This window comes from Gastrolobium bilobum, unplaced genomic scaffold (genome assembly GCF_033153095.1).
Source record: "Gastrolobium bilobum isolate Gb01-03AN ecotype WA unplaced genomic scaffold, APGP_CSIRO_Gbil_v1 utg6878, whole genome shotgun sequence".
Classification (NCBI taxonomy): Eukaryota; Viridiplantae; Streptophyta; class Magnoliopsida; order Fabales; family Fabaceae; genus Gastrolobium; species Gastrolobium bilobum.
The window spans coordinates 266,135-283,756 of record NW_026897879.1 but is presented as its reverse complement, the minus strand read 5'-3'; the positions used below and the strand labels follow the sequence as shown (position 1 = coordinate 283,756).

The 17,622-nt window shown below is 37.1% G+C and overlaps 3 protein-coding genes across 3 annotated transcripts; all 3 read right to left on the bottom strand.

The window, feature by feature from the left end:
* Positions 1-3: 3 nt before the first annotated feature.
* Positions 4-1,052, bottom strand: LOC133311079 (uncharacterized). The gene is made up of 2 exons (XM_061512090.1): positions 116-1,052; positions 4-50 (listed from the first exon to the last, which is right to left on the bottom strand). Exons 1-2 carry the CDS (start codon positions 1,050-1,052, stop codon positions 4-6), a joined length of 984 nt encoding a protein of 327 aa, XP_061368074.1.
* Positions 1,053-2,644: 1,592 nt separating this feature from the next.
* Positions 2,645-3,853, bottom strand: LOC133311093 (F-box only protein 13-like). Its single transcript, XM_061512110.1, has one exon. The coding sequence runs from the start codon at positions 3,851-3,853 to the stop codon at positions 2,645-2,647; it is 1,209 nt and encodes a 402-aa protein (XP_061368094.1).
* Positions 3,854-5,981: 2,128 nt separating this feature from the next.
* On the bottom strand, positions 5,982-13,547 carry LOC133311083 (ubiquitin carboxyl-terminal hydrolase 18-like). Its single transcript, XM_061512097.1, has 11 exons — positions 13,139-13,547; positions 12,600-12,804; positions 10,915-11,003; positions 10,750-10,835; positions 10,504-10,666; positions 10,240-10,363; positions 9,551-9,708; positions 8,603-8,687; positions 8,127-8,339; positions 7,964-8,025; positions 5,982-6,908 (listed from the first exon to the last, which is right to left on the bottom strand). Exons 1-11 carry the CDS (start codon positions 13,399-13,401, stop codon positions 6,206-6,208), a joined length of 2,151 nt encoding a protein of 716 aa, XP_061368081.1. The 5' UTR covers positions 13,402-13,547; the 3' UTR covers positions 5,982-6,205.
* Between the last annotated feature and the right edge of the window lie 4,075 nt (positions 13,548-17,622).

The window sequence follows — 17,622 nt, the reverse complement described above, 5'->3', positions numbered from 1 at the left end:
GTGCTATGTGCTGGAGAAGGCGTGCCTGAAGTGTGAAGCAGTGCTAGGAGCTGTGACACTTGATTTGGGGTGAGATTTGGATTTGGGCCTATTGGGCCAGGAGAAGAAAATGGACCATCTGCTGAAACATAAGCAGTGGAGTTGTGGCCCGAATTGAAACCAGTATTCCCCTGACCAGGGTTGTTCTTCATTCTTCCCTTGAAACCAGGTGGGTATCCATGAAGGTGGAAGCACTTTTCGATGGTGTGACCTGTCATGGAACAATGAGTGCAAAAAGGACGGCGAGGTTTTCCCGGCATCTGAGTGGCATTGACAGTAGGCACAGATGAAGGATATCCAACTGAGTGATGGGAATGGATGTTTCTTTGACGTTCTTCTTGCACAACAAGTGAGAAAACTCTACCAAGAGATGGTAATGGTTCCATGAGCAAGATCTGCGCTCGTGTAGAGGAGAAGGAGTCATTAAGACCCATTAGAAATTGGAGGGAACGTTCATGTTCTCTGTACAGAGTCCAAGCCTTTAATCCACCACAAGTGCAGGAAGGCATAGGCTCAAATTCCTTCAATTCATCCCATAGTGTCTTCAATCGTGTATAATACGTGTTCACATCAAGAGCTCCTTGAGTGAGTGTAGTGATTTGGGATTTCAATTGAAAAATCCTAGGACCATTACCTTGCTGAAATCGTTCCTTGAGATCCATCCAGATCCCTGCTGCAGTGGGTATGTATAGGAGACTATCAGCAATCTCACGAGCAATGGAATTCAGTAACCATGAAGTGACCATGCTGTTGCATCGAATCCAGAAAGAGGAAAGTAAATCATCCGAGTCTGGTTGAGGAAGTGATCCATCAACGAATTGGTATTTGTTTTTAGCAGTGAGAGCCATTGACATAGCTCTGTTCCATGTGTGATAGTTTGTCCCTGTGAGAAGATGAGTGACAAGCACAAGACCTGGATGATCGGCATTGTGCAAATAGTATGGACTGTTTGTGTCCTCAACCGGATTTGTGGTGGTGGTGGTGGGTTTCGGAGGTTGCTGGCCCTTGGCCATGGCAAACAATCAGAGAAAAAATGGAAAGAACCTATATGCTCTTGATACCATATTAGAAGAAAAACTATATATTCATCTTTTTGTGTGACTTACAAATTGGTATCTCTGATATATATATATACAAGAGAGAGAGAAAAGCAAAAAGGAATCTCCTAACAACCTGTAACAAAAATGACCAAAGAAAACGCACCACTCTGCACTAAAGGTGTGGTTTGTTATAACAGAAAAAGTAAGATAAGAATGAACTAATTTTCTTAACAAATATTAACCTACTAATCACAATCTTAACAAGGATTGATTTTCCCTTTTATTAATGTTGGATTATATTTAAATTAACAGATGGAAAAGAGACAAACAAATTATTATATTTGAGACTGTTAATTTAAATCTGATCTAACGGTGATAAAAAAATAATAATGATAGAAAGATTAAAAAGATAGATAATGTAAATGTCCCCTTATTTTAGTTGATAAGTCTCAATTAATTTTATATTCTTTAATTTTCTATAAATCTCACAGTGTAGAATACGGCTTTCCACAGAATTCGATATGGATCTATGAGATCGAGTATAGAATTATGTTTACTCACTTGAAATTGAGTATCCGCCCCCCCCCAATCCTGCTAGGATTGGAAATCCTGTATTTTACATATCCATACGATTGAGTCCTTGGGTTTCTGAAATAGTGTAAAGTGATTCGAATCATTGCTATTTGACTCGGACCTATTCTAAAAAAGTCGAGTCATTTCGAATTGTTTGTTGACACGGACAAATGTGTTTTGATATGTTATTAATTCTTTTACAAAAAACTTTTTTAATATAAATTTTGAAAATTAATTTTAGTGTTGAAGAATGATAAATTTGTTAAAATATAGTTACATTTAAAGTTATTAAGATAATAAATTGTATTTGTCTATATTATAAAATTGTCACAGTAAAATAATTTAAAATTAAAAAATAAATTTATTTATAAAAATGTCATTAATCAATCTTCATAATTATAAAATTGGCACCACAAAAACAAGAAAAAAAAAATTAGAACATTCCTAGATTGTTCTTCATTATATAATCGTTGTTTTGATTTTTTTTGTTTTTTTTGAAATACAAAATTTATTTTTATATACCAATCCTTTCCAAACAAGTTTTTTTTTTAACCTAAGAAACTATTTTTCAAAAAAGTAATCAAACATGCCCTAAAATTACGTCACTTTCATCTATGGAGGACTAAAAAAAAAGTTTAATCTTTTAAAAAAAATATTAAACACTTATTTTAGTCCATGAAAGATGGATATAATATTAGTTTGGTCATTTAAATAAAATTGACATCAATTTAGTCCATCAAACCCTTTAACATAAATGACTAAATATCAATTCAGCCTCTCAATCTTATCAATGAAGAAAATTACAAATATCTCGGTCAGCAATCAATAATTCTGATTAGCTTCCGTCTCTTTTTTTCATACCAATCTCCAACTAGCTATTTTGCATGAAAAATTGTAGTACAAGTGAAAAGAAAATTTAAGCTAACAGAACACCAAAAAAAAAAAAAATGATGATAACCAAAATCAAGAAACAATGCTGGGGCATTTTACTGTCATACAGAAGCCTCAATCCTGGGCTCAAATGAAAAGGCAGACATGAACTCTATGACTTGGCCATTTATGCAACATTTTGGCAATTCAATCCACTTGTCGGTCACCAAATCACACATAATATAAGTACACAGCTCAGGGGAGTTCAAGCATATAAATATCCTATCACCAGCTCCAACACAGTTAATATCTGCCTTCTTTCCATGCCACTCATGAGACATTGCTGCAGGCATTGCTGCTAACTGTTGCCAGCATCTATTAGCCTCATCAAATTTCCACACCCTAAGACTTGTACTTTCCAAGAATTCATATAACAACACAACTACCATCTCACCATTACACTCCACAACATCAATAGAGTACTCACTAAAAACAGGTAACAACCTGGGGTACTCAAAGAAGCACTTGCATGTCAAATTGCAAGCCACTACTGTCCCTGAGGAGCTAAGAAAATAAACTATCTCTTTACCATCTTTTTTAGTAATAACTGATGAGTATTGCTTAGATGGACTTCTCTGCATGCTACTTGCCACCACATTTCCAGCCTTGCTAAGGAAGTAAACAACATTGTCATCAGTTGAATCACAATCCATGGAATTATCATCAACCTTCCTCATCAGCGCGGTCTCGTCTTCCCAACTGCCAGAGCTTGAGTGGTAGACTTTATACAAAAGATTTGGAAGTTCACCAAAGACTAATACAATCTTGTAGGAGATTTGGTCTTTGCAAGTTGTACTCATCACAATGGCATTGAGAGATTGATTCTCTGGGGCAAAATGCAATGGAGGGAGTTCACTACAAGCTCCGGTCACCGGATTGCACACAATGAAGTTTCCTGACAATTTTCTGTAGCAAACAAGGCCACCAGAGGCTGCAACAGGCATGCAACTTCTGTTGGAATCTTCATGAAGAAGACAAGGATGATTTAGTCTCTTCCAAGTGTTTTCAGAAGAGTCAAAGATAATAGATTGGTTGAGGCTGGGAGCAATCATCAAAAACCAAGGATTACGCGAAGGAATGTGTGAGCAAGCAAGCTTGAAACTCACAGAAGCAGCAGCTGATTTCCATCTTTTGCACACAGAAGTAAGGCGGAAGAATGTGGAAGTTGGTAACCATGAAAGTACCCTTTCAAAGAGATCTTCATTAAGATCATCCAGAGAAAAGCTATTGAATCCGTTTTCTGGGGACTTTCTTTTCAAACTGTGTTCCATTGACCAGAAATATGGAGAAAACAACTGCAGAAACAAGGGGAGTAAGATGTTATCAAGAAATCAATTTTTCCAATTTTTTTTTTAAAGCCTATTACAATCATTTGAGCCAATTGATGTAAATGAACACTTTCAAATTGAACCAAAAATATATCAGGAAAAAGGGTGGCCGTTAAGTAATAATCTAAAAGGTTATCTGCATGCAAAAGATCAAGATTTTCCCTTTAGTTCCCCATCCCCCTATAGTTTTGCAACAAAAAATTACAAGGCTTCTTGAATTTTGATAACCAATTAAAGCTGCAAACTTTAGAGAACTGTAAAAGAACCCAACCAACCCCACCCACCCACAAACCAAAAAAAAAAAAAAAAAACCCTTGTAGCTTAACAAGCTATCCTTAAGAAGCAAAAATGAAGCTTGGTACTTAAAATAAAAATGAATTTCCTTCTCTTCATCTCTCCCTCTACTCTTGTCTTCTCTTTCCTTCTACCCCTTTTATTAGAAACCCTCGCACCAGGAATAAAAAGAATGCTCAGATTTCCAAATAGTAAAAATAGTCACTCAAGACACATTCAATGGAAGGGAAACGAGAAAGCAGAAAGATAATGATGACACACGAACAAAATCAAAAAAGGTTAGAAATGCACCTGATAGAACTGAAGGTGCTGCTTTGTTGAGTGGATAGGAAAGCAAATGAACACAAAAGATAGATAATAAGAGCTTCTGAGGTTGGATTGTGTGTTTAAAATGGGCGTTGGAGAAGGAAATCCAAAAGAGTGAAAAAAGGGAAAGCGAGCTCAACAAGTAGGAAGTGAGGTGGGAACCTTCCTGGGGAACTTTTTTTTTGTTGGGGTTGGATGGTTGACACTAACATAAGATATGACAAAGCACACGCACACACCACACTCGAGTGGCTTAATGTTAAATTTTCGATGCAAAATATGATGTGCTTATAAATGCCATTATATAAGAGAAGTCGTTGACTCTGCTTAAAGGCTTTGGCTTTGGATTCGGGGGGGTTGCATAAAAGAAAGAGAAAGGACTACTGAGTTTCAATGTCAATTGTCAAAGGGAAGTGTTGTGTTTTATCTGTGACTTTTGTAGTTTTTAGCTGACCCTCCCAAAGCAAAAGGAAGAAGCAACCCTCTATTCTTTGTTCCTTTGGCTCCTCGTTAAGGAATCTTTTGACTTCTTTGCTCTTTGCTATACAAATACAACAACAAGTCAACGCTCAAGCCCCATCCACAAGACAAGCATTTTTTTGTTCTTTTTCCAAAAACGATTAGAGTAAATTAGTGGGGGGGGGGAAATATTGTAAAGCAAAAGCCATTAATCATGATTTTTTACTTTTCCTGCTCCTCGTGTGCTTTCAGCTCAAGCAGATGCTAACACACCCAAAAGCCATTAAGGCCCAATGCAGTGGTCTCGATTCCTCACATGATGCACCCTCGTTTAAGTTGGCCTTTCTTTTGGCCCCGCCCCCTTTTTTTTTTCTTTTTAACCAAAAGAAGGCTCCAATGAACTTCCTCTGTGGAATCTGAGACGTTACTGAGATAAATCAAGTTCACTGGCCTCTAATCCACATTTGACAATAGATGTTTGGTAAAGTTACTATTTCCTTATGCTTGTTTTAGATGGTTGTGCAATTAATAATGCTCTTTACGTATAATTTCCATATAAGAATCTCAACAACACTTACTTAACATCAAGGCCATACATTCTATAAACAAAATAAGCTTCTGAAAAATACCATTCGAGTGTAATTAGTTAATTTAACATAGATTAAAGGCATTCTCAGATTCAGGCACTTATTCCAGTTAGTCTCTAAGAACTTGAATAGACTCTTCCAATAGCCACCGAATTTATAATTCTTGTCTTTAGTGAAGTGAATATGACCTTCTGAATCCAACACAAAATAGCCTTTTCCCCAAGCTTAAATAACAGTACAAGGTATACCTATTGTTTTGCGTTTCTTCCTCGACTTTGACTATATACTTAGGGCACCAACTTTTCAAATTAGTGATAAGGACATATGCAATCAAAGTATCTTCTCGAACCAAAAGAAAAATTCTTGTTAGTGAAATCAGATTAGGGGTCACAAGTACAACTAGCAACAGTAGAGGCATGCGGCAAATTATAATTACGCTTTTCTTATATACAAAGAATGAAGAAAAATAAGGACAAAGCAGTTATATTCTATCAGTATATTTAAATTAGAGAATCCATCTAGAAATGTTACAATAAGATCCAAGGTTCCTCCAAATACTGAAACCTCAGACAAAAATCTCCCAACTCACCACATATTTTCGATGATGGGATAATCAAATGATATGAAAAAATAACAAAAATAGCTGCGCCTAAATTATTAACTTGTCAGCTGATATTTTCACTTTCTCAATTCCATTTCCTTTGCTAGAAAACAGTGTACCAGCATCATTACCGGATTTGTTTGCACGGACATACCCATTGCCATAATATGCATTATCTTTAGCTGTTATCAACTTGAAGTTAACCACATCTATATGTTCTGAATCTTCCTCTTCATTTTGATAATCCGTTGAAACAAAAGAATGCTTATCAAAGCAAGAAAGGTCATGTGGCAAACCCGGAGAAGGACCAGACCTAGCCATATCAGTATCATCTTGTTCTTCAGCGCAGCCTGAAGTCTCTTCTAAAGATCTTCCCATATCTACATCCATCAAATCTTCGACAGCTTCAGACATAGGCATATAAGACAATTCAACAGCACTACAAGAAATCTCATTTGCAATATCAGTTGACTCAACATCAATCTTGTCCATATCCTCAGAATGCTCTGTTTTGGCATATGAGTTCAATGCAGTGGAAGACTCGTATTCATGGCTAGAAACCTTCAATTCTGGACTAACATCAGATGGCAAAACATCACAACCTCTACGGCAAGTCAAAGTTTTCACATCTGAGAGGCATTCAGCTTGTTTAGTTTGGGCAGGCTCCCCTTCCACTTCGACTGTTTGCACTTCTGCTATCCCTGAAGATTCATTAGTTTGAATTTGAAGGCCTGATGGTCGGGCATTACACCTGTCCAAGATCATATCAAGCAATACTTGCCATTTCAATCAGAATGTAATTAACACAATCACAAATTAGTGATAAAAAAGCTACATGCATCTGCCCCAACTTCAAATATTGGAACCATTATTTATCAAACCTCAGGTAAAGATAGGTCATAGGTTCAAAATACCAGAGTTCTCAATAGGTGCAAACCAACTTCAAAGTTCCAAGATTTCAGATCCCAACCAGAAATCAGAGCAAATGCACTACACACCGGAATGCAAAACTAAACACTTAATCTTAGCAAACTAGTTAAAACTGAATATATCACCAAGGCCTAGGGTTCCCCATGTAAACCAAAGAAAAGGCTAAGACAGAGTGTGATGGGCCTGAGTTGGTTAGTTAGTTAATTAGGAAAGCTTCTAGAATGTTCTGAGTTAGAATAAAAGGAGTGTGTGTAGTGTGATATGTAGATATTGAGTATTTGGTGAATTGGGTTTTGGGGAAGGATCTCTAGGGAACTTTTAATGCCTAGGTTTGTTGGCTTTGAAGGGGAGTTGAGGTCTTTTGGTTTATCTTTCTGTATTTTCATCATTGTATTTCCTATATTGTTGTTAATGGAAGTGTTATTTTACTATTAATTGTTGTTATTCTTGCTGTAAATTGTTGGGTTCCATCAGAGTGCAATGAAAGATGAAGCCTAACGAGCAAAAAAGATCAGAACTGAATCTTTTTTTGGTGATGCACATAAAACCGGTTGAGTCAGTGGCCAGTTCCACTATTCAAGAGATCAGACAATCCAATCCAAGTCATGTTATGCATCAAATCACTTAATAAAGGCAAAAACACTCAAAACTGTACTGACTAGCTCCACTTGAGACCATGTTAACAGAACCAGCTATTGGGCCTTTGATCAAAATAACCAAAAGTAGACCTTTAAGACAAGGGCATTTATTTTCTTGAAAAAAATCCAAGACCATGACCAACTTAATATCAGCATAAAGATATAACCTAAGCCATCCAACAAAAGATAGGATTACTGAAAGTCCAAGCATATCTTCAACACATGGTCACAAGAATACCTGCTATACAACAGCATGTATGCATCCTTAGAAAGTACCTCCTCCAATTCCACCTTCATAACCTGAAAAGTGTAGTGCAACTCAAATGAGGATACTGAATGTTCAAGCACGATATACAGAGTACCCAACAACCAAAGTTGCATGGGGAGACAAAGAAATCTACCTTCCAATCATCAATCCAATACCAGTTTCCATGGAAATCCTTGATGTAGCAGATGTAATGACCGAAAAATGAAGCATTTAGCATATCAATATGGACTACAACAGCATATAGCTTATAGATATCAGATCCATCTCCGGCTTCACTCATGTAAGGGCTGAGATTCAAAGTCTCAGGGAAGGCTACTCTCTTGTTAAGTTTTCCAAATCTCCCACTCTGCATGTACACAATACCAACAAAAAAAAAAGAGAAATTTTTTGACAAAGTTCATAACACTAAATACATGTAAGCCTTTCAAGCTTTTATATGCTAGAAGGGGGGAAAATTAATGTGCTCAATGTAGGGTATATAATCATGATAAACTAACATAAAATTCACATCACATGAAGCACATTTTTGGACAGGGAAGTATTAGATACGATACAACTAAAATCATCTACAATAACTTAACCAGATAGTCTAGATCAAATTACTCAGACCTGAAATCTTTTCAAGGCAATTGTAAGAATATTTGGAGCACGTTTCACAGTAAGACGTTTCCATGCCTCGACATAGTCCTTGCACCTGGCAAGCAGTAGCAAAACTTGTTTAAGAAAAGGGTCTACCTGACAGCATAGTACATTATCAAAAGCAAATGTTCAAATTATATTTTTGTTGACAAAACTTACTTTCTGCCACAGAAAATTCCTTATTTATAAAATCTTTCCAAATCATGTGCCTCAGTTATCAAATAACACACCCCAAAATTTGAAGGAAAAAAAAAAAAAACCTCAAGCTTATATTTAAACAGGAAACAAAATCGATAAGAATTCTGGTATAACCAAAACCAGTAATTGAATTAAGGAAAAATCTTATTATGTTAATTTTTATGGTTAATGCTTAAGCAAAATGCATTTTGCTATTGCCATATAACTATAAAGCTACAGCCATGCATCACCTTATCTTGGTTGTTAAAATTAAGGTATATGGTCAACTTTATGCAAATGAGATACAACAGTGTTTCAAAAGCTCCCAGTACAAATTTTGAATTGATTTCTAATTTTCAAAGCACGCAATAGTATTACATTGTTACTGTTAATGGTTCACTGCTATAGAACAGCCTCGTGAACTTATTTTTCTGCCTAGAGCAAAATTGAAAAAAATCAAGGGAAGGAGAGAGACAGAAAAAGACAGAGAGAAGAAGGGGGGGGGGGGGGGGGGGGGGGGGGGGGGGGGGGGAGGGCTAACTTCCACTTCAATCCACAAAATAAAATCCTCATGTTGTCCTCTGCATTCAATTAATCAAACTACAAAAACAGTGATCATAACTAATTTTTTTTTAAAGGATGCTGACATCAATGGCAAGAAACAATATGCAATCATTGCAATGTGATAATAATAAACCTTGTTAAGGTGAAAATGTCTTTCAATAGGAAGGGTAACCTTACCCGTCACATTTATACATATTTTCCCCATGAAGCCACTCCTTGCTAGTAAACTGGTCTAGACATTCCTCCAACGAGGCAGCTTCTCCGTGAATTTCAACTGTCAAGTCCATCATATTTTCATACTGCTTTGAAATCTTATCACATTTTGTGCAAATCACCTGTTTAGTTTCGCACGAAGAAAGATTAAAAGATTAAAGACAGACAGCCACATCCATGTCACTATCAAAATTACACAAGAGGTGGAAACTGATATTCAGCCAAAAAAAATACTAGGAAGGATGAGAAACAGGTATCCTAAAATGTTCTTGCTTTCTTGCATTTGAAACATATCTCCTATTCTATTGTTTTGAAAATTAAGACCAGAAAACATTCATTCAAACAGGTTTGATTATTATTTATTATTTTTAAAAACATAAAAATGTTCTTGGAAATAAAAACCAAACAGGATATTATGTCATCCTCCAAGTCCTACCTTAATTGGTGTTCTACACCATTATGGAGTCTTACCACTTAGCCTAGACTAACATATTTAGTTCAAAGATATGAAGACAAAACACAGTAAATTCCATTTAATAATTCAATGCCAACATAATCTTTAGTCTCTCCACTTTCATTATACATGTAATCAAACAGTAGAAAAGCATCCATTCTAACAAGAAAATTTTTATTTGTTTTATTAGGTGTCTAACCTCAGATTGAATGAGGCCACCAAATATGTGTTGAATAAGGGTTGTCTCCTGAAGGTTCGGAGGGACAGCTTTTTCTCCACCGAATTCATCAAGGCAAACAGATTGCATAGCATCAATGGAAAACCTACAAAAAAAAGGTATTGGAAAAAAAAAAGCACCTTTCATATCTTATCAAACTAAATATAAGATATAAATCCTTCCAAAACAGGCAATATACAATTCACTACAAAAAGTGAAATGACAATGTTGCAAGGAAAAGCAAACCTCATGAACTCATGAGCATCCTCTTGTCTTCCATAACCCAGAGTACCACCAATATTAGGCAAACGAGAGAGAATATTCCTTGGAGAAAATGCCTGTGAACTTAGCCTTGATCTTTCAACATGATTTTCAAATTCACATAGAAAGCACCAATCATTACGACTGCCTGAAAATCCACCACCAACTAACATAAGCATGAGGAATAGGTGATAACCATCAAGAACCAAAAGGTCTGAGTTATGACATTACATTCTCTGCGGTGACCCTTCTCCAACAAGTAGGCAACAAGTGGCCTTGTGAATGAGAGACACTGAAGAACCACATTTGCAAAACAACTACAAAGATTTGAAATAAGTGTATAGTTCTTCCTGAATCCCCTAATCGCAATAAAACCCAATTGTGAAAAGGACAAACCTGTTTCCACAATTCAAGAGTCCACAAGGAGGAAATCCTGGCTTGTCCCAGTTAAAAAGTTTAACAAATTCATCGTAGGGAAAAAGAACCTGAAAAAGGCAAAATGTATAATTTGGTGTGCTGAGAAAGAAAATATAAGATTTAAACTCGTAAATACAGAATAAAAGGCACTGAGGCAAGGCGCCAGAAGGGATCAGCAACTCTTGCCGGTTGAGGCACTGCCCTTCAGTGAAGGGCATGCCCCTACGCCTTACAAATGCACCTCTAGTGCCTTACAAACGTCTTTCTAGCTCAAGGGAGGCACATTTTTAGCAAGGTAGTCAAAATCGAGATCATATCTAGAATTTTAATGGGAAGAAAAATACATAAACCATGTTATTGTAACACAGATTGTAAGATCCTACCTAGGATACAAAATTAAATTCAAATTCAGGCTTATGGATTGCTGCAGAAGAGAAGGGACATGCGAAGAGCAAAACAGAGCAAAGGCTAGGCAACGAAACCCACAGGAGAGACTAGAAGACAGTAGCGTGCACAACACAGAATCAGAAAAGGCTAATCGCAGAAATGCAGAACACCTTCAAAGACAAAGAGAATATTGCTGCAGAACACAAGCAACAGGTGGGCAGCAGAACAAAGAAGGGGCAAGAGGCACTAAACCACGGTTGAGACAAGGAGCCAGCAGTGGCTGACCATCCGAAACAGGAGCAAGCAAGATGCTGCACTCATCGATGTCAGAACCAGCAGCAGCAGAAAAGCCGAACCAGCTTGTTGTGACTTGAAACTAAAAACAGGAACAGCAGCAGCAGCACAACGGGGATGAATAGGGCTTCAGAAGGAAAGCTATCTAAGCGAAATGGGAGTTAAAAACTGGGTAAAAGACAGGTTTTTCTGTCGAGTGGGCATGGGTGTTTTGAAAACAGGTTTTTTTCAAGATAAGTAGGATCATCACGGTCGTACAATCTTGCACGACAATCCCACCAAAACATGTTCCAGAGTGTGAACGAAATTGCTGGGGCAGGGAAAACAATGTTAGTGTGATCTCATGAGAAAGATCACGATTTTGACTACCTTAATTTGAGTGCCCTATCCACAACAGATAGAAAATCTCTGAAAGCAAAGTCACCTAACTTGTTAATTGGAATGCTAAATGAGCTAAACTAGTGAGAATGTTAAGAAAATTAACTACTTGTTTGGTCGTCGGGCTGCTTAGCAACAAGTAGCTTAGGGTTTTGCAAATTAATAATCATAATATTTTATTTTTACTATCTTGAGTAATTAATTAAAGAGGGCGAGCCTGGATTAGTGATAAAGCTGCTCCTTTGTGACCGAAAGATCACGGGTTCGAATCCGGAAAATAGCCTCTTTGCAAATATGCAAGGGTAAGGCTGCGTACAAAAGATTGCCTCCACCCCTACACCCACTAGTCAGGTTTTAATGCGGAGTGATTTTTTTTTATCTTGAGTAATTAATTAATATGGAAGCTTAATGCAAAATAGCCAAGTGTATTAATCTTTTCTTTTTTCTAAAGGTAAGGAGGCTTTTCTACGCTAAGGTGTGCGCTTTTGGCATGTCGCCTCAAGCCGTTAAAACCTCATTGCCTCAAGGATGCCTTTCTCCTTTGACTACCTGGGGTAAGCAAAGCATAATGTGAATTTGACAATACTTCCATAAAAGAAAATTACATCTTTAGGTTGCTTGATTGGCCTGGACGTTCCACAACCAGGTACCAATGCAACTGAAGGCAAGCTTTTATCCCCTGCTTCAGAAGCCCTAAACCCACCATTAGTTGCCCCATTTTGAGTCAAACTTATGGCAACAGTGTCACGAACATCCTTGCAGTTCGTCTTATGCCCGGAGTTCCAATGCGACTGTTGGCATTCTCTTGAGCTGAAAAATTGCCACAAACAGGCAAACTAAATTCAGTTTTTTTTTTACCTTTCCTTTTCCTATTTAAAAAAAATAAATACGATAACTAATACCATTCCTATCAGATTAATAAAAAAAACATAAATTTGTCAATTCCATCATTAAACCCTGAATTTACATCACTTAATTAAGCCAATTAACTAAAAGCCAAAACCAATACAAGAGGGCAACATCCTATAAATTACCAAGACCTAAAAGAAACCAAAATCCCTCCATAATGATAACGATCACATTGAATTAAAAACAAAACAAAAATAGTAATAATAAAAATAAGAATAACGATCAAGAGTGGTACCAATATCGGACGGCTTTGCAGCGGGAGCACTTCTTGGTGGCGTGGGTGGCGCAGACGGCGCAAATAGGATCGTCGGCGGCGAGAACGCCGACCATTGGAGCAGTGTGAGGATGATTCTCCCCTTCGAAATTGGCGTCGACCTCAAAGTACTTGGAAGCTGTGTTCTTCACCAAGGTGTGCAACCCAACGGCAACGACGAGAATGGAGAATATCAACTGCAGGAACCAATTCAGATCCCACGATATTCCAGCGACAACAAGCATCTACGTCGATGACGATGTGCCTGCGATTCTAGGGTTTTTCATCGATTGATACAAATTACGTCCTCGAATTAGGGTTTTCTTCTTTCTCTTCCAATCTTAAACTCTCTCTCTCTATCACTGTCTGTTGCTCACTCCTCCGGTATTTCTGTTCTTCTGAACTCCAGGGACTTCCATAAATTAATATATATATATATATATATATAATACCTTAAATAAATTATGTAATATTTAATAGAATATAGCAAGGGTTTTATAATTCTCATTCAACATGAGAATTAAAATTTTCTTACATATCCTTCGATTTTCGTGCTGACATGAGTCTTACATATAATTTTTTCTAACACATGAGTCTCACATACTTTTTATCTCCACAACATGAGAATTGAATTCTCATTCAACATGAGAAAATCAAACACTTGTAACAAAGTTAACTTTATGCTATAAAGTATAATAGTCTCTTCTCTTGCTTTCTTTGGGTAATTTTTTTTCTTCACCGAATCATTGAGCAATCTTAACCCTTAAGGTTTTTTTTATTATTATTATTTAGAGCTTATGTTGTGTTCCATCATTTATAATTTTATATTTGTTTGAGGAATTCACGTTGATTTTATTTTCTATTAATTTATTGGGAAAAAATATTATACGACAATGTTTTACTTGATTTCATTAAAAATTGAATTATTAATGTGAAGAGTGCTATTACAATTATGAAGTGAAATAATTACATGTGTTATTTTTTAGGTATGATATCAAATATTTATAGTGATAGTCGCGGATTTATTTGGCATCATTTCACCTAAGCAGCATGGAATTGACGTTCAACACCAAGCACATCGATTTAGAGGAACCACACCACTAGATCCCGTACCCAATGCCTCGTGCGAGAGAGATGATTATTTATTTATTTTTTTGGAAGTTTTGTTAACCTCCACCAATCACATGATTTTTTTGTATTCTTAAATAATTATTGGAAATCAAATTTAGTAAATAAAATTTATAAATTGTCCTATCATAACTTGTTTGAAAAGGAAAATTATATTATTGGTGTGGGTCAAGTTTTGGGTCAGTGGATCATTATTAAAACAAGTCAAGTCTAAAACTGACCCAAATAAAAGTGGGTCAGTATCTAAACTCAGTTCAAAAAATATAGGTATTTATGGGTCAGGTCATGGTCAGATCAAGGACAGGGCAAGTGAACCAGTTTTTTTGCACACCCCTACATACAGGCGATATTTTGAAAAGAATAATTAATCCACTTGGTTAATGATTAATGATTGCATAATTGAAAAGAAAAAGTTAGCTTCCACATTTAATTAGCCGCGTTATTACCATTTGTATGTTAATACACCGGGTGCACACGAGGTGTTACATTACAAGTGGTATCAGAGCAGGGCCTCTCTTCCAGTACAGTGTGGTTCGAGGGCGAACCAGGCGGAAGCTGGTGGGCATGTAACATCCCAAACGCTGACGAGGGCGGAGAGTGATCGCCGGTGCAAAAAGGCATGGACAAGGAACGACTCCTGACAGGCTTCCAGCGGGGGGTTATATGCATAAATGAATAGAATCGACACCTGAAAGAGAAGGATTCCAAAGACTGTGTAGGTATGAGACTGCGCAGTTTGGGATAGCTTATAAGAATTAATTGGTACTACCTATACTAACAATATGCATCTACTTTTCGGTAGCCCAAAACGGAAGAACTCCATAATTAAGCGTGCTTGACTTGGGGCAATTCTTGGATGGGTGACCTCTTGTAAAGTGTGCGAGTGAGGAAAAAGCACACTGAAAAGTCTTGTGTTAGTATGTGGGGATAGTCATTGATTCTTGAAGCGGCCAGGCGTTACATAACTCTTGTTGTGCAGATCTATGCAGTATCTCCTCGTGTTTGATTACTCTTCACGAAATGCTCTCCTCTGCACGAACAATCTCCTTGATCCTAGCTAGTGATAGATCTTCCAGACTATCTCTCAAGAGGGATAAGATTGGTGAGTGAGCACTCTTTCACTATCACAGAGATGATTTTACCTCAGCTTCTGCAACCACAAAGTGAAGACCGGGAGGCGGATAACTATAAGCATATAATTTATGGGAAGTGTTATATTTACAAAATTTTTATTTACAAACTACATAATATATTCCCAGAAGTACACTCGGTTAGTAATGTACTTCCGAGGGTACATAGTGTAATTTTTAAAAGTTTGTAAATGAATACTTCCCCTTATTATTATTATTAATGAAGGATGGATACGATGATATCTCGCCCAAAAGTTGGACATTGTATAGATCTCTATGATCTCCTATTTCGTTGGATACGTTCGTTCCTCAACTTCGATAAGTAAAGGGTAGTGTAAGAACCCGCACCGTTAATTAAGGAATTTAATTAATTAATTATGATAAAATAGGAATTGGTTCCATAATTGACCCTAATAATTATTATGAGGCTCTAATAATTATGATAAGTGATTAAGAATGCTGAAAGTCGTTTTTCGGAAGAAAAGTGCAGATACCGGTTCTGCTAGTCGGTATAAATGCGTACCGAAAAAGTATCCCGGAAAATTATAATAAGTGCATGATAATTACTAGAATAATATATAGGACTTGTAAAACGAGTTTCAAGTCCAAATAATGAGAACTGGTGCCAGAATCTGATACTGGCTATGAAAAGCGCGTACCGGAAAAGTGCTCAGAAAAATATAAGAAAATAATGATAATTCTTGTAAAATTGAGTAGGTTAAGAATCCAAAGTTTGGGATTAAAATGCTAAGCGTAGCAATTAAATTTTATACTGTGTGATTTCATTTAAGTGGACTATATATATAGCTTTTAGGCACTAAACCCTAGATAACAAACTTACCCTATGTGAAGTCTTGAGGTGGCTGACCAGAAACTTGGTTCCTTTGTGCTCTTCCCTTGGGTGGTGAACCTGGAATCTTTCCCTTTGATTTTTCTTCCTCTTCTCTTGAGTAAACACTTGGTGGTGTGAGTGAGAGGGTAAAGGATGCTCCTTTCTGGCTTGGAGTGGCTGTGGGGTGGATTGTTGTTGCTGTCTATGGTTTGGGGGAGAGTGTGCACCTTTTCTTGGCATTTTTGGGTGTCAAGGAGCCATCTTTGAGTGCAAGAACCAAACTTGTTGCTCCATTTTCGTTTTTCCTGGAGGTTAGAACTGTGAGGAGCCTTTGAGAGCTCCAAGAGCGTCCCTCTTTTCTGTTTGAAGCTTGGGTAAGTGGTTGAACCCATGATCATGAGTTTTTATGCTTAAAAATGGAACCTTGATGCATCTAAAGGCTTAAAGATGATAACTTTACGTTGGGTAATGTCAAACACACCTAGAAATGCATGCTTAAGTGTTTATAATCGGTGAAAACCCAACCTTGGAAGGATATCTTCACGAAATGCAGTTTCTACATTCTGTCGTGAAATATCCGGATATCTGCCCGTGAAATATCCGGATATTGGATATCCGGATATGGGGATTTGGATATCCGGATATGGGAATCTGTATATCCGGATATTGCATATCCGGATATGGACAGTGAGATATCCGGATATTGCATATCCGGATATGTACCAGTGGAATATCCGGATATTCTGGGATTTCGTAGAACAGTAGCTGTGTTGTGTGTACAGTAGGCTATTGGGGGTTTGTGGACCCTAGATTGATGAAGTTGGACTTCTGTAATTAATGAACTAAGTCAAAATCATGTGATTAAGGGCTTATGGCTTTGTGTGAAGCCTTAAGACGTAAAACGTAATGAGAAGGCGTGGTCTTAATATTTATGCTTGTAGTGCATGTTTATTGATTTATTATTGGTCCATATCAGATTGTGATATGCTGTGTGTTGGACTTGAGCCGTGTGGACTCTTGGCATTGGATAGTGAGCTTGCCAGGTAAGCTTTCGTGTCCTCGGTTTAGCCATTGTTGGTTCCACCATTTCCCATGGGGGGATGGTTATATGCATGATGTGTTTTCATGTACTATTTTATTGAAATGCTATGGAGCTGTTAAGTGCAATTGTTGTATGATATTTATGTGGTGTTTGCCTTAAAGGGAAACCATGGGGTAGCCCTTTGGGGGTGGGTACAGCATGGGCTGATACAGCATGGGCTGGTACTGTGTGGGTAATAGACGTATTCCTGCATTTCTTTGATCAGTAGAATAGTTATAACCCACATGACATGATTATTTGTTGCATTGCACTATTTTGGAAATCATATTGTTAA

Excerpts from the sequence above, each read along its gene's own strand:
- LOC133311079 (XM_061512090.1), bottom strand. The coding sequence starts at position 1,052 with ATGGCCAAGGGCCAGCAACCTCCGAAACCCACCACCACCACCACAAAT. Across the intron at positions 51-115 it reads TGCTTATGTTTCAGCAGATG|CTCCTAGCACTGCTTCACAC; the intron begins GTCCATTTTCTT and ends CAAGTGTCACAG.
- LOC133311093 (XM_061512110.1), bottom strand. The coding sequence starts at position 3,853 with ATGGAACACAGTTTGAAAAGAAAGTCCCCAGAAAACGGATTCAATAGC.
- LOC133311083 (XM_061512097.1), bottom strand. The coding sequence starts at position 13,401 with ATGCTTGTTGTCGCTGGAATATCGTGGGATCTGAATTGGTTCCTGCAG. Across the intron at positions 10,667-10,749 it reads GAAGGGTCACCGCAGAGAAT|GCAGTCGTAATGATTGGTGC; the intron begins GTAATGTCATAA and ends GTGGATTTTCAG. Across the intron at positions 8,688-9,550 it reads AATATGTATAAATGTGACGG|GTGCAAGGACTATGTCGAGG; the intron begins GTAAGGTTACCC and ends ACTGCTTGCCAG.